The following is a 13,233-nucleotide window of genomic DNA, read 5'->3' on the forward strand; positions in this document are numbered from 1 at the left end:
GTCACTGTTGATTTAGTTGGTTTATCAGTTCTACTAAACCTGCAACTATTTTCATTTGCTTAACCGGTAGATCACACAAGGAATTTCATTTGTTACTCTTTGCTTCGTCGATGGTCGGTGTGGGTGGTTCAAACTAATAATTTTTTTATAGTGAGAATATGCTAAGTTATGAACTACTTTAATTTACTTTCATTTGCAGTTATGCACTCCTTATATTAGTTTTTAAGCCTTAAACCAAGAAAGTTAAAATATTAACAGCCTATGTTGTTAAAAGCTTGTCCTTGTATGTTAAGCACCTAGCCAATACATCCCAAAAGATCGGCCTGTTAGGAGCGGAAGACATAAGTACTTAACCTAGGACCATAACATCACACCCACCGTCGCGAGGCCGATGCCCACGGCGGCCTACAATGGAGACGACCCACTTCTGACGACGGCTCACTCTAGCGACGGCCTTAAGGTGCAGGCACACACTCAGGTCGCCTCTTCCGTTTATAGCAATGACCCGTGTTGCGGGAACACACTCTGCCTTCGCCCAGGGCTACATACCTCCACACGCCGCTTGCAGTACACGGGATTCGAACCCAACACGTAGCGCTAAGTCTGATACCAAATGTTAAGCACCTAACTGATATATCCCAAAAAACCTGCCTGTTAGGAGCGGAAGACATAGGTATTTAACCCAAGACCATAACATTATACTTCTCAGATCATAACACAACTTGGATCATTTTTAAAGAGAAAAACTAACTTTGGTTGGAACCTCTAAGAGCTCTTTGTTTATAACCAAAGGTCATTAGCTTATTATAGTTTTACTTTCCATCGTCGTTAGAGCAACTGATCCATCAAGCTTGCTTCACTAATGTCCATGATGGAAGACGATGGATTTGGCTTGTAATCTGCAAATCCTTTCATATGACCTGCTCCATGTTCATGTCCATAAAATAAGCTTTGGAGGTGTTCTTACTATCTAGAAATGGTTTTGACATCGTCATCCTTGTCAAGTCTCCTACACTGAGAGTTGTTTATGTCTATTTAGTTAGTCAACTTTGAAAATGGTTGTCACTGTTTTTCTTCTTTACTGTACTTTTCATTTTACTGTTCGTTTTCTTCTAATCTTGTGTTAGAATTAAAACGATTTGTAAATAGGAAGGCCCCAATTCCCAGCCATGTAAGTAAATGCTCTGTCATCGGCCGGCGATACACGCACTCATGTTGAGAGCCACAGGCTCCGGCTTGTCTTCTTCCCTGTTCTTGTGGTCACCATTGGAGCAGACTTGACTGGCCTGTGACCCACTCCTCACGGAAGCAACTTGTGTCGACTGTGGGCAACTTGCTCTATGCTTTCTAGCGTGGGGCTTATCTACCTGCCTTGCATTTCTAAACAAATGCTTGACAAGAGAAAAACCTATTTGAGTCCTTGAGGAACATTCGAAGCAGTAGCAGATCCCTTTTTTTTTTTTTTTCTATTGTTCATCTGTCTTTCCCTGTTTGACTATATTTGCCACATGAAAATATTCGCATCGACTGGAAGGAATGTTCACACGAGAAGGGAAGATGATTCAGGACCCACCTGGCTTTTGTTCTAAATTCTGTGCTGTGATTGGTGTTTTCTCTAAATTCTGTGCTGTGATTCTTCTTGCTTCACAGCAAGGTTCTGCAACTCCAACTATACGTTTTGTTCTTCACTCTACTGTAAGAAATTGCTCTCGCTCGAACAGCTTGAGTAGATAAAGACAACGCAGAAAACCCAGAAACGGATTTTGCACTTTTCGGAAAATTTCTTCTTGCAAATTCTGCACGCTTTATGTAATTTTGATATCTGATACGTTAGGTGCTTTTCGTTTTTTTATTTTCCATGATCGGAATGGCCTTGAAAGAAACAAGAGAAAAGAGAAGAAATCCCATTGGCCTGTGCTCTGAGCAGACATGCTGACATACATCATCGTCAACGTCAGGCTGGAGCAATCTTCCCTCTCCCAACTTGCCAATTGGCACTTCAGAATGCCAAGTGGGTCCTCTATCTTGTTCTCTTTCTTTCTTCCCACCCCTTTTTAAGACGAGCTCCTCCTTTTAATCCTTTCGCCCCATGTCGCTCCACTCTTCCCTATTCAGCTCATTCCACCACACCGACTCTCCTTAACTACTCCAAATCACCATGCAGAGCACGCAGGGAGAAGTAAGCACAACCGCCATTAATATCACTCCCTCTAAGCTTTCCTGAACTGGGTTTTCTTTTTTATGTTAAGAGAGGAAATGATCGATGAATGGTTTTATGGTGTTGAAGGTCATGTGGCCGAAGCTGATAGCCAACAAATTTCTGCGGAAACGGATGGGCAGCGACCGCTTTGTGGCTGACTTGCAGAAAACAGAAGCCTTGATCGAAGTCCAAAGCTCTAGCAACAGTTTGTTAGCTACAAGCGTTGAGAAGGACACGCAAAAGTACAAGTCAGTTGCCAGCACATATAGTTTATATTTTCATTTCTTCGTATCTTCATTCGTACTTCCTAATTCTGTTTCCTGTTTTTTTCTCTCGATTAGATTGTTCGTTAGCACATGGAATGTAGGAGGTGTTGCACCATCTGATGATCTGAACTTGGAAGATTGGCTGAACATTGACAATAATCCCTGTGACATCTATGTTCTTGGGTAATCACCAGATTTCCTTGCGGTTCTTCAGAAAATTAATCAGTTTATCGACGTACTTTAGAATGAGCTTGCTAATCTGTGTTTTCTGTTTGAAAAAGGTTTCAAGAGACTGTGCCTTTGAGCGCGGGCAACGTTCTGGGCTCCGAAAACAGTAAAATTGCCATGAAATGGAACTCACTGATCCGAGCAGCTCTGAACAAAACCAGAAAAACCTGGAAAAAAATTCAAGAATCGAAGGTTGGAGAGAAGCAAAAGGTCTACCCGGTTAAAGATGGCGACTCGAAGATAGTCGTTCCTCAAGATTTCAAATGCATCATCAGCAAACAGATGGTCGGAATTTTCACCACCGTCTGGGTCAGAGGTGATCTACGGCGATTCATTCGACATCCCAGTGTTTCTTGCGTTGGTTGCGGGATCATGGGTTGTCTAGGAAACAAGGTACGGCGATTTCCTTCTTCCTCCTTATCACAGCAACCACTCCAATTCTCTGAAAAACAAATCTGTTCTCTAAAACGTGTTCTATATTTCGATGTAACTTATGTTCGCCGTGATGAATTTCAAAGAAAAACAGAAAGAATTCTAGTTTTTCTCAAACTTGTGTGGGGATTGTGCGTATGCAGGGGTCAGTGTCCATTAGGTTTTGCTTGCATGAAACGAGCTTCTGCTTTGTGTGTTGTCATTTGGCATCGGGAGGGAAAACCGGCGATGAGATCCATCGGAATTCCGACGCCGCCGATATCCTGGCTAGAACGAGCTTTCCCCGTGGCCCCTCGATAGATTTGCCCGGAAAAATTCTAGATCATGAGTAAGTCACCTTATGCTTCTTCTCCATATTCAACCAAAGCGCGAGCTCGATTCCGTCCTTAGTTAATCAATCTAATGCGTAGTTCTTTGTTATTTTCCTCTCTCTCTCTCTCTCTCTCTCTCTCTCTGCAACATGATTTAGTCGAATATTAGCATTTTAAATCTCCAAAGCTATTGATTTTGGTGGCATTAATGATCATGGAGGGGATACTAACGATTACAAAATACGGGTGGTTGCAGAAAGTCGAACCACTAAACATTTTATCTTAATCAACATGGTCGATTTTAATTGCAGATGAATATTTTAACGCCAAGTTCAATTATGAAATATTGATTGGAATCACTGGATCTTAAAACATTGACAAAAGCATCTTTCTGAAAGAATTTCTTTGCTGGGTGAACCTACTCTGAATCATCGAAAGTTGAAAAAAGTGCCAAAACCTTGGATTGTTTAAAGAACCCCATTTGCAGACGATGAAGACATTTAGCACCCATCTTATCTTTTGCTTAATGGGTAGATAATAAAGCCACCAGCGACTTTAATTTAGCTGTTAAACTGGGTTTTCTCATGAATTATTTAATATTCTGAATCTGGATTGATTTTGGTTTATCTCATGGACTTTTTATGAATCTGGGTTGATTTCGTTTTACCTCTTCGTGCAGCCGGGTAATCTGGTTAGGAGACTTGAATTACAGAATCTCCATGCCTGCAGCTACAACGCGGTCACTGGTGGAGAGAGGTGAATGGGATATCTTATTAGAAAACGATCAGGTACTGAGAGAATTCCATTCTGGGTTTCAATTTCCAGTTTCCAGAGGATTGATTGATCGATTATTAATCTCAGTGTCTGACGCTGAACCTAATTGAATTGAAGCTAAGAGTGGAGCTCTCGGAGGGTCGAGTGTTCGAAGGGTGGCATGAAGGACCCATCAATTTTGCTCCGACCTACAAATACTATCCCAACTCTGATAACTACTACGGCTGTGCACAGCCTAAAAAGGGCGAAAAGAGGCGTGCTCCGGCATGGTAATTCTGGGTGTTCGAAATTCTTTGACACGATCTAGTAATTACACGAAGAAGAAGAGGAAGAAATTTAATCTGGGTGTTGGTTTATTTGCAGGTGTGATCGAATTCTCTGGTACGGGAAGGGGTTGAAGCAGAAGGAATACAGCAGAGGCGAATCAAGATTATCCGATCACAGATCCGTTCGAGCGGTCTTCAACGTGGAGGTCGAGAAGTTGAGAATTTCAAATCCTTTCCAGAGCTTCTTATTGTCGGACAGATTGGAGAGAATAGTCGACCACTTCAGCTGTTTTCAAGCCGACGATTGTTAACTGAGGGAAGAACCAGTTTTCAAAACTAGATTTTGATTCAGAAGAAGCTTTTTTCTATGGTGTGATTTTTATGTCGCAAGATTCAAGAAGCTTTTTTTCATTATGTGCATATACTTTTTTTTTTTTTTTGCGACGATGTACAGTAACGGCGTTTTCTCTCTTTTCAATCGGGAGCAGATATTGAAATGCTTCTGGTTTTCTTTCCTTTGTCATGAACAAGAAGAAGTTGAAAAAACAAGAGAAGAATAGTTGAATTAATACTGAACATGGAGAAATTGATTTGAGAATACTATTCTGAGTGTCTTGGGTATTTAACTGTTCATGAGTTTCTTAACTTGAAGCATGTAGATTCACAATTTCTCCCCTCAATTGGCCTCTACCTTCTAAGCTGCAGCTCAAGATGAGAAAGATTCAGAGTTCTTCGTTTATGTAGGTCCAACATGAATGGATGAAGACTCGCTTTCAGCCGAGTGAAGTGCATGTTTTTACCACGTTTTTTACCAGGACACCTTAATTTAAAAAACACCCCTTTGATCATGATGATTCCATTAACTTCTCTAAAATAAAACAGTTGCAGCCTGCCCATGAGAGCCTGGAAAGTTTCCTGATTCCCCAGTCAGAAACAGGTTTTCTGTTGTCCATTTATCACAGTGATTCCTTCAATGAAATACATCTCTCGATGTCACTGAACCAGGAGAGCTGACAGTAAATTATTCTGAGCAGATGTTGCTGTTTTTTATCATTTGATGCAGCCCTGCAGCAAAATGTGAGCTTGACTTGGTTGCATTCTTCTTCTTTCTTTGATCATTTGGATCGGTCAAGTCTGGATATTTCTTGTAACCAACCAGTTGTTGTTGACAGGGGTTTGAAACATGGTGTACCGATTAGAACCTATGAATCTCATGCCAAAAATGAAGAAATAAATGAGAAAGATAGTTAGATTAACAGATGAGTGAGTCTGATACTTTGATAAGGCCTTATCACTCTGTTTTGTTCTGCATTTTAATGAATCTCTTACTTAGCAAGTTGCTCTTCTATTTAAACTGGGTTCTTGTCCTCTGAAACCATAGAGCCAAACAAGGAAGAAGAACAAAACTTTTTGGAAGATCAGAGGATAAAAACTTATAATATGTAAAATCAGAAGAATTTATGTTAGGAAGAACTATTCAATTCAAACCTGATAAGGCAGAACTTATTTTGAGGCAAGGTTGAGTATCTAAGATCCATTACTTCATTCAATCTTGGATTGAATAGGTCCAGACCAAGTTGTTTTTCCAACATAAATTCTCCTCATTTTATATATTATACTTGTTTTTATCCTCTAAGATTCGAGCAAACCTAGAGCCATTTACATGATTCATCAGTAGCACCAGATACAAATTAGTACATGATAACTATTAATATCGGCCGATATATATCGATTTTTTGGGTATCTTATAAAGGTAAGAGGGGAAACAATAGCCAGTAGTTTTCAAAAGTGCCAATGCTGCTTTCTGCTGCTGCTGCTGCTAAGAATTGAGCTGGTTACCAGCTTTCCACAGGCAAAAGCCTAATGTGATTGCTGCCAAACTTATCCCTCTCTGTCTGTCTCTCTTTTCTTTTCATTTCCCAAGTTGTCACTCTCAGAGACAACTAAAAACTTCCAAAACGAAAAGAAAAGAAAATTAAGGCAATGAATGGGTCAAATGGAAGCCCCCCATATTATATCTTGTGGCTGCAAATTTGGGTTCTCAACTTGCAACCAATGAAGGAATTCTTCCAGTATAAATGTCAATAAAAACAAAAGGGGGGGGAAGAAAACACAACTCTATTCGACCTCAAAACAACCACTCCGATTGATTGAGACTTGAATAAAAAATAAAAAAATTACAGCAAAGAGGCTTGAATAACATACCCAACTTGAGAAAAAGTTTCATTTCTTTATGTGCCGACCTCTGGAAATATCCTCGCAGAGGAGAAGGCTACTCGCCTGCCTGCCTGCTCGCTCCTGTGTTAATATTTTGTATCAGGGATGTGTGGTCCTGCAGAGAAGAAGATAAAAGGAGGTGAGTTTTTGGTAATGGAAAGAACAACTCCTCGAGAGTCGGTTCGCTGGGTTTTTTAAAAAAAAGTCTGAGTTCTATCCCTTGAGCTTTGTTGCTTAATTATTGAGAATAAATTCAGAGGGTAATTAGAACGGAAACGGAAAAAACAGAAGTTCCCCTTTGAGATTTCACGCTCAGCCACGTCACCCCTGCCAAGAGGCAAAGTGGGCTTTCCGCGGAGCCTCGCGTGAGAGGGCGTATTGAGATTTTACACTCGGCTTTGGTCCTATAGTTAAGTACGCTAGTCTTCCGCTCCTAACAAGCCGGTCTTTTGGGATGTATTGACTAGGTACTTCAATATTTTGTATCAAAACTGGGCACGTTACGCCTTCGAATCTTGCCAAGAGGTAAAGTACGCCCTCTATGGGAGGAGGGTAAAGGAGGCGGGACGGGCCTGGAGCCTCGCGTGAGGGGGCGTATTAAGATTTCACGCTCGGCCCGGTCCTGTAGTTAAGTACACTAGTCTTCCACTCTTAATAGGCCGGTTTTTTGGAATGTATTGGCTAGGTACTTCAACATTTAGTATCAATGAACGCTTTGCGGGAAAGTAAAGGAGGCGGGTGTGGAGGACGGGCCTAGAGCTTCACGTGAGGGGCTGTGTTAAGATTTCACGCTCCGTCTGGTCCTGTGGTTAAGTATATTAGTCTTCCACTCCTAACAGACTGGTCTTCACTACCCCATCGAACAAAGAGAAATAATGCAAACCATTTTTAGTTTATTCAATAACAAATCATGTGAGGACGCAAGGAGAATTGGAATTGATGTGAATCAAAACCTCATGCTTAGATTTGCCCAGATTTATTTTCTGTGGATTCGAAAGAAGTGTTTGGTTAAAAATGGGCTTATTTCGAGGCCCACATCTTATTCTTTGGAATTGGAGTTTCATGATCTTCTTAAAGAACTCGTTCGAGTTCGGAGTTCAACTCGGAATACCCTTAATTCGAGACGAGGGCATTTGCGTTATTTCCTCTAGATTCCCGCGACCTTTTTTAAAACTTCGGTATTGCCGTCGCTCGAAAAGGCGCGGACTTCGATCGCTCCTCCGTGCCCGCCATACGCTGACGTTTCATTTTGCTTCGGTAAGTGAAATACCATATTTAACCCCCTCGAACGACGAAAAGAGTAACGCGAGAACTTCGACGCACACGTTTTCCTTTCTCGATTCCTGGGTTATTGTCGAAAGACCTGAAACAATGTGAAGTGAGAAAGAATTCAGAGTTCAGACTGAGCAGAATCGCAACAATGGAACCCAGGAGGCCACAGAGCAGTAAAGAGAAGAAAATGAAGAGGAAAGAGGTTTTAATTTTGGCTTATTTAATTTTTCTTGTTATTTTTATTGCTCACGATCCCCTTGAATCTTCCCCCTCCTTGCCTCGTTGTTCCATTTTGTTTTATGTCGTTCGATGGTTCCTGGAATTGAATTTGTCAAAATGCCGGATGAAGAATTTTTCGCGCTTTGTATTAGTTTAGTGTTATTGGCTGTAGGATGGTGAAGAGCTATTTTCTTTGGGATTTGGTAGGTTAAGACGATTCGTGATAGAGATTACTTAAGTTGTGAACTATGAGCACCGTGATCATAGGATGAAGAATTCGAGCTGCCCACGATTTAGAAAAGTGCTTTCACTTGAATGAATGAATATATAAAACAAGGATGGAGTTTACTTCACTAGTTTTGTTTCCTTGTGGGAGATTTTTGGGACTTCTTCCTGTACGCGAAAGTGAGGATGATATTCACTTTCTTCTAGGCTGTGTTTGGAACACAGAAAGTGGAGAGAAAAGAAAAGAAAAAAAGAAAAAACAAAGCGAAAGAGAAAGAGAAAGAGAAAGAGAAAGAGAAAGAGTAAAGAAAAGAAAAGAAAAAGAGGTTTATTTTCTCTTGTTTGGATGCGAATGGAAAATGAGAGAGAAAGTGGAAGATAAATATAGTTTTTCTTGTTTGGGTATACGTGGAAAATAAAAAAGAAAAAAAAATAGTAAATTTTAAAATTCTGATGATTAAAATTTTCTCTCTTATTTTCTTTTCTCTCGATGATTCTCTGCTGCCAAACAACAGATAATAATTTTCTCTCCTCTTTTCTTTTCTATGGGTTCCAAACAGGCCTCTAGTGACGTTTATTTCAGACTATGTGAATGGGGATGTGAAGGGGAATCACCCCATGCCAAAAGGCAGAGTCTGATTTCCTTCATAAGGGGCTCACTTCTGCTACTTGGGACCTTAATATTGAGTGGCCCCATACTTTCCGCTTTACTACCATTAAGTAAAAAATACTTCAGCTCAAGGAAAGTAAATCACCCAGGAATTTACATTCATTTTCTCCTTCCTTAGGTGATTTATTTTATTGGTTCACTCACTCTACAATGGGGATTGTGTAAAATATGACGAGCTTGGGATCCAAGGTGGTTTCATATTCATTTGGATGAGGAGCATCCAAAGAGTAAAAAGAGGCATTCGGAGTTCACCCCAGAAATCAAAGACGAGCAACTGGACTTGCTCAAACTTGGGAAACCTTCCCCAGTTCTGTTATAGAATTTGCATTGAGATGCTCACACAGAAGACCAGTAGACAGACACATGGGGTTTATTACATGGAAACAAACGATACTTTTCATTTATTTGTTGGCTGTTCAGTTCTCTCAACTGTTCTCCACTGATTCAAAGTTTAATATACATGCACTGGCACCTTTCTCACTGATATACCTTTTCTTTTCTCTAAATTTTGTTCTTCCTACCCAAGTCATCTACGCATTTAGTTGTCCATGTCATTGCTCTTCATGGTCCTTATAGTTTTTTTAATGTCTTGAACTGCCATGGCCTTGAGTTCTAAAAACTCTGAAGTTGTACTGATTAGAAAATTAAATTTCTGTTGGAGATGAAGTAGGTCCTGGGGAAGAAGAAAGCTATAGATGAACTAATAAAGTCTGCATCTGCTGAGAAAGACCATTTGGTTTCTTTTCAACCATTTCGTCACTATGATAGGAATGGTAAGACTATAGTTAAGATAAGCTGTGCACTGCTCTATCCTAAATCCAACAAATTTCTGATAACCTTCCATTCTGTATTCTCATTATCTCATTTTTATTTACATCTTGTTATTGCTCAGTCCTTTTGAGGTTTAGTGTATGTTTTCTTTTTCAAAACCAACCCTTTGACTATGTGAATTGGCGTTCAATTGTTTTGAATCCTCAAGGCAGCTCATAATTTCGCTGGTCGGTGTGCCACATATTATTTTTAATCAGGTCTTTCGGTATACTTGGAGTCAGGGTCTGGTGACAAGCTTTCTTCTCCTATCAAGCAATATATTCAGAAACTTCTTAAGGTATTAGAAATTATAATCTTGTTTTACTATTCCTTTTTAAAGCTAATAAACTAAGTCATCTTGTACATCTATCTTCCATAGGTCAACATGGAAGGACCCTATGGGTCAGAATGGCCTACTGAAGAGAAGGTGAAACGCAGGGAAATGGTAGCAACTGAAGCTCGATACGTTTTTGTGCGAGAATCTTCAAAACAAAGTGATGATGAAATTCCGTCAAAAGTAGAGGGCAAAGACAGTCATGTTCTTTGGATGGGAGAGGGGGATCCCCTAGTTGGGTTTGTACACTATCGATTTATTGTTGAGGAAGAAATACCAGTTGTTTATGTGTATGAGTTGCAACTTGAGTCTTGTGTACAAGGGAAGGGATTGGGAAAATTTTTGATGCAGCTTATTGAGCTTATTGCACGCAAGGTAGTAAATCCTTTTTTATAAAGATACAACTATTTATTCATTTTTAATAAATGGAAAAAAAAAGGTATGAGCGTATATCTAGTTTCCTATGAGGGTTGACTTTTTATGGTATGGGCTTTCACTTGCGTAGAATCATATGGGTGCTGTCATGCTGACTGTTCAAAAAACAAATCAATCAGCCATGAACTTTTATATGAACAAGCTAAGGTAAGTGCTTGAAGTGGTAGAGAGTGAGCTTTGAATTCAAACTCTGTTTATGTCATTAAACTCCAAATATTTAATATTTATTTAACACTGTGAATGTCCATCTTTGTACAGATACATAGTTTCAATCATTTCTCCATCAAGAGTAGATCCATTGGTGAGGCTTCTTCTTAAACCTTAAAGCTTAAAAGTCATAAAAAGTGATTTTCTTCCCAGTTTGTTTGTTTCTTTTTGTTTAGGTTTCTTATCTCTTGTCAATTTACTTGCAGATAGGAGCTGAGAAGAGTTATGAGATACTCTGCAAGGCATTTGATTTTGAGGCAAAAGCCAAGTTAGAGGTACTTAACACTTTAAGGTGTGGACGTTATGATATTCATTTGTCTATATTGTCTCATGAAAAGCAAATTACTTTATTATGAATCACTTCACCTACATGGCATGACTTTGGGAGTATGGCTGTCGCTTCTTTTCTGGATGTAGGTGAAAACAAACTAATTGGCCATCTCTATGGTAGGCTCTGAATTCCTTAATGTCTCGATGTATGATAAACTGGATGCTTTGAACGTTAATACTTATTTTTCATTTTTCAATTCGTACCTTCGTAGAGTGATCTGGAACACTATGGGTGGAGTCCAGATCAATGAAGCCATTTAACTTAGTGGCTAGGAGGCCTGATAACCCATGCAGTCGAAGGCATTTTTGTGGCCCATGCAGTCGAAGGCATTTTTGTGGCCATGCATGTGGTGGTATCTCCAAACACCACTGTCGGCTGTTGTGCCTCAAATATGAAGTAGATTTTTTTCACATCTTTATCTTTCTCTGAGTCTTTATACTGCAACCCAGGTGTGATTTCTTGAACTCCACTACAGTTAGGGTGTTTGTGCCAATAGGGAATTATAGGACAGTTTCAAACAGAAAATTTTCAATTTGACTAAAACTTTTTTGTATGTATACTGATTCAAGGGGATAAGAGAAATTGCACTCTGATTCCTCTTATCTCATAAGATGTTAAGAGGATTGGAAAATGAGTTTCCTATTGCTCCAATAGGAAACAATGAGGCAAACTCTATGGCTAATCATTAGGCTAGAATGGGAAACTCTCAACAGGACTTAACCATCGTGTTTTCTGAGCTTGGTAATTCTTGTTTCCCCTTTTTGAGTTTTAATGAAATTTCCTTCAATTTAAAAAAAAAAAAAGGAAACAATGGAAAAAATAAATCCAAAAGTTAAAAAACACAAGATCACTTAAAGCTATGAAATGTTCTACTAAGATGGGCTTCAGACAAACATGCAACTCTAAAATGAGTGTATTATTGCTGAAGAGTCAGATGACGATTTGAAATTACCCACACATAACATCTTCTATCGTTCTCTTCTCACTGTTTTTCAGTCACCAAACAGCCATAAATGGTCAATAAGACTTGACATGATTTGTTTGTTATAGTGCCTGCATCTTTCTAAACCATTCTATCATGGGCAAGTTTATGTTTTGCCTTTCAATATCAAGATTGGGTGTGCTTGTTAATTTGGTTCAGGTGAAGTTTTGAAATCTTAGATATTCACTGGATAGTGATGGCTGTCTATTGGTGTCTACCAGGAGAGCAACTAACCAGAGATGAGTAAAGGATTTGCTGATACACACCTGACAGTGATTACTTCCACATAAGCCAGTTAACCAAGCTGGAAAAGAGTACAGATCACTACAATTGTTCAGTCCAATTATTTGTTGGGCTAAATTTTGTTTCTCCATTGCTTTAGCCCTAGTCTTTGCTTACTAAAGTCATCTACACTCGATTTTCATTTTTCCTGCTATAACATGAACTGAAGAAAGTTGTAGAAGTGTGTGGCTGTACATATAATTACCCAGTAGTTACTGACAGTGTTACTTGAGAAAATCAATTCCTTAGCAGAGTTAAATGATGAATGCATCTGTCCTACTCGACATTACTGCAGTTTATGGCTTAACCACACGCAGGCTGGCAATTCATGGTGGAAATATTGCTTTCCCTCGTCAACATTGTTTTTGATTGTAGGAGATGGAAACAGTCATCTCTCCCTTAAATAAGGCAAGACCTAAATTAGTTGGACGGATGGCACTTACCTGTCATTCCAGGCCTGTTCTTACTCTTCCGGACTGAATGCTCACGTTCGCTAGAAGTTCCCACTTATTAATGCCCGAGTTAGAGGAGAATCACGAAAAGGGTCCTCCAGTCTCAAACTCGAACCAAGTAACTGAGTCTTCAGTCAATTCTACGAGACGGAAAACACGCAGAAAAGACAGTAACGCCAAACTGAGGCCACTTTCGAGATTTAAATCTTTCGGTGGGCGATTCCATTCTTCTACGCTGTTTAAGACTTTTGAGTCACGATTCTTGACTCGAATAGCGTAAATCCAATGTAGAGTTAAAGAGAATCATGTAGCCCACGTAA

The 13,233-nt window shown here is 39.6% G+C and overlaps 2 protein-coding genes across 3 annotated transcripts; both read left to right on the plus strand.

The window, feature by feature from the left end:
- The first annotated feature begins 2,108 nt into the window (after positions 1-2,108).
- On the plus strand, positions 2,109-4,932 carry LOC137960182 (type IV inositol polyphosphate 5-phosphatase 9-like). The gene is made up of 9 exons (XM_068807700.1): positions 2,109-2,179; positions 2,288-2,448; positions 2,542-2,649; positions 2,748-2,886; positions 2,935-3,087; positions 3,270-3,454; positions 4,117-4,225; positions 4,329-4,480; positions 4,575-4,932. Exons 1-9 carry the CDS (start codon positions 2,159-2,161, stop codon positions 4,786-4,788), a joined length of 1,242 nt encoding a protein of 413 aa, XP_068663801.1. The 5' UTR covers positions 2,109-2,158; the 3' UTR covers positions 4,789-4,932.
- Positions 4,933-8,022: 3,090 nt separating this feature from the next.
- Positions 8,023-12,719, plus strand: LOC137960128 (uncharacterized). 2 transcript variants are annotated; one of them, XM_068807630.1, is made up of 8 exons: positions 8,023-8,168; positions 9,751-9,853; positions 10,109-10,188; positions 10,270-10,599; positions 10,730-10,806; positions 10,918-10,960; positions 11,073-11,141; positions 12,401-12,719. In XM_068807630.1, the coding sequence occupies exons 1-8, from the start codon at positions 8,115-8,117 to the stop codon at positions 12,410-12,412; spliced, it is 768 nt and encodes a 255-aa protein (XP_068663731.1). In that variant the 5' UTR covers positions 8,023-8,114; the 3' UTR covers positions 12,413-12,719. The 2 variants fall into 2 exon arrangements, with proteins under 2 accessions (XP_068663731.1, XP_068663733.1); XM_068807632.1 differs by having other exon boundaries at positions 12,339-12,410.
- The last annotated feature ends 514 nt before the right edge of the window (positions 12,720-13,233 follow it).

Source organism: Aristolochia californica, unplaced genomic scaffold (genome assembly GCF_029961685.1).
Source record: "Aristolochia californica isolate CCGP_79_NKW_82.1479 unplaced genomic scaffold, dmAriCali1.0.hap1 SCAF_3, whole genome shotgun sequence".
Classification (NCBI taxonomy): domain Eukaryota; kingdom Viridiplantae; phylum Streptophyta; class Magnoliopsida; order Piperales; family Aristolochiaceae; genus Aristolochia; species Aristolochia californica.

What these genes read in the sequence shown, in the direction of transcription:
- LOC137960182 (XM_068807700.1), top strand. Translation starts at nt 2,159, where the DNA reads ATGCAGAGCACGCAGGGAGAA. An exon ending in TCTTATTAGAAAACGATCAG is followed by an intron (nt 4,226 to 4,328) that starts GTACTGAGAGAA and finishes ATTGAATTGAAG; the next exon opens with CTAAGAGTGGAGCTCTCGGA. An exon ending in AAGAGGCGTGCTCCGGCATG is followed by an intron (nt 4,481 to 4,574) that starts GTAATTCTGGGT and finishes GTTTATTTGCAG; the next exon opens with GTGTGATCGAATTCTCTGGT.
- LOC137960128 (XM_068807630.1), top strand. Translation starts at nt 8,115, where the DNA reads ATGGAACCCAGGAGGCCACAGAGCAGTAAAGAGAAGAAAATGAAGAGG. An exon ending in AGAAAATGAAGAGGAAAGAG is followed by an intron (nt 8,169 to 9,750) that starts GTTTTAATTTTG and finishes GAGATGAAGTAG; the next exon opens with GTCCTGGGGAAGAAGAAAGC. An exon ending in TTGAGCTTATTGCACGCAAG is followed by an intron (nt 10,600 to 10,729) that starts GTAGTAAATCCT and finishes TCACTTGCGTAG; the next exon opens with AATCATATGGGTGCTGTCAT.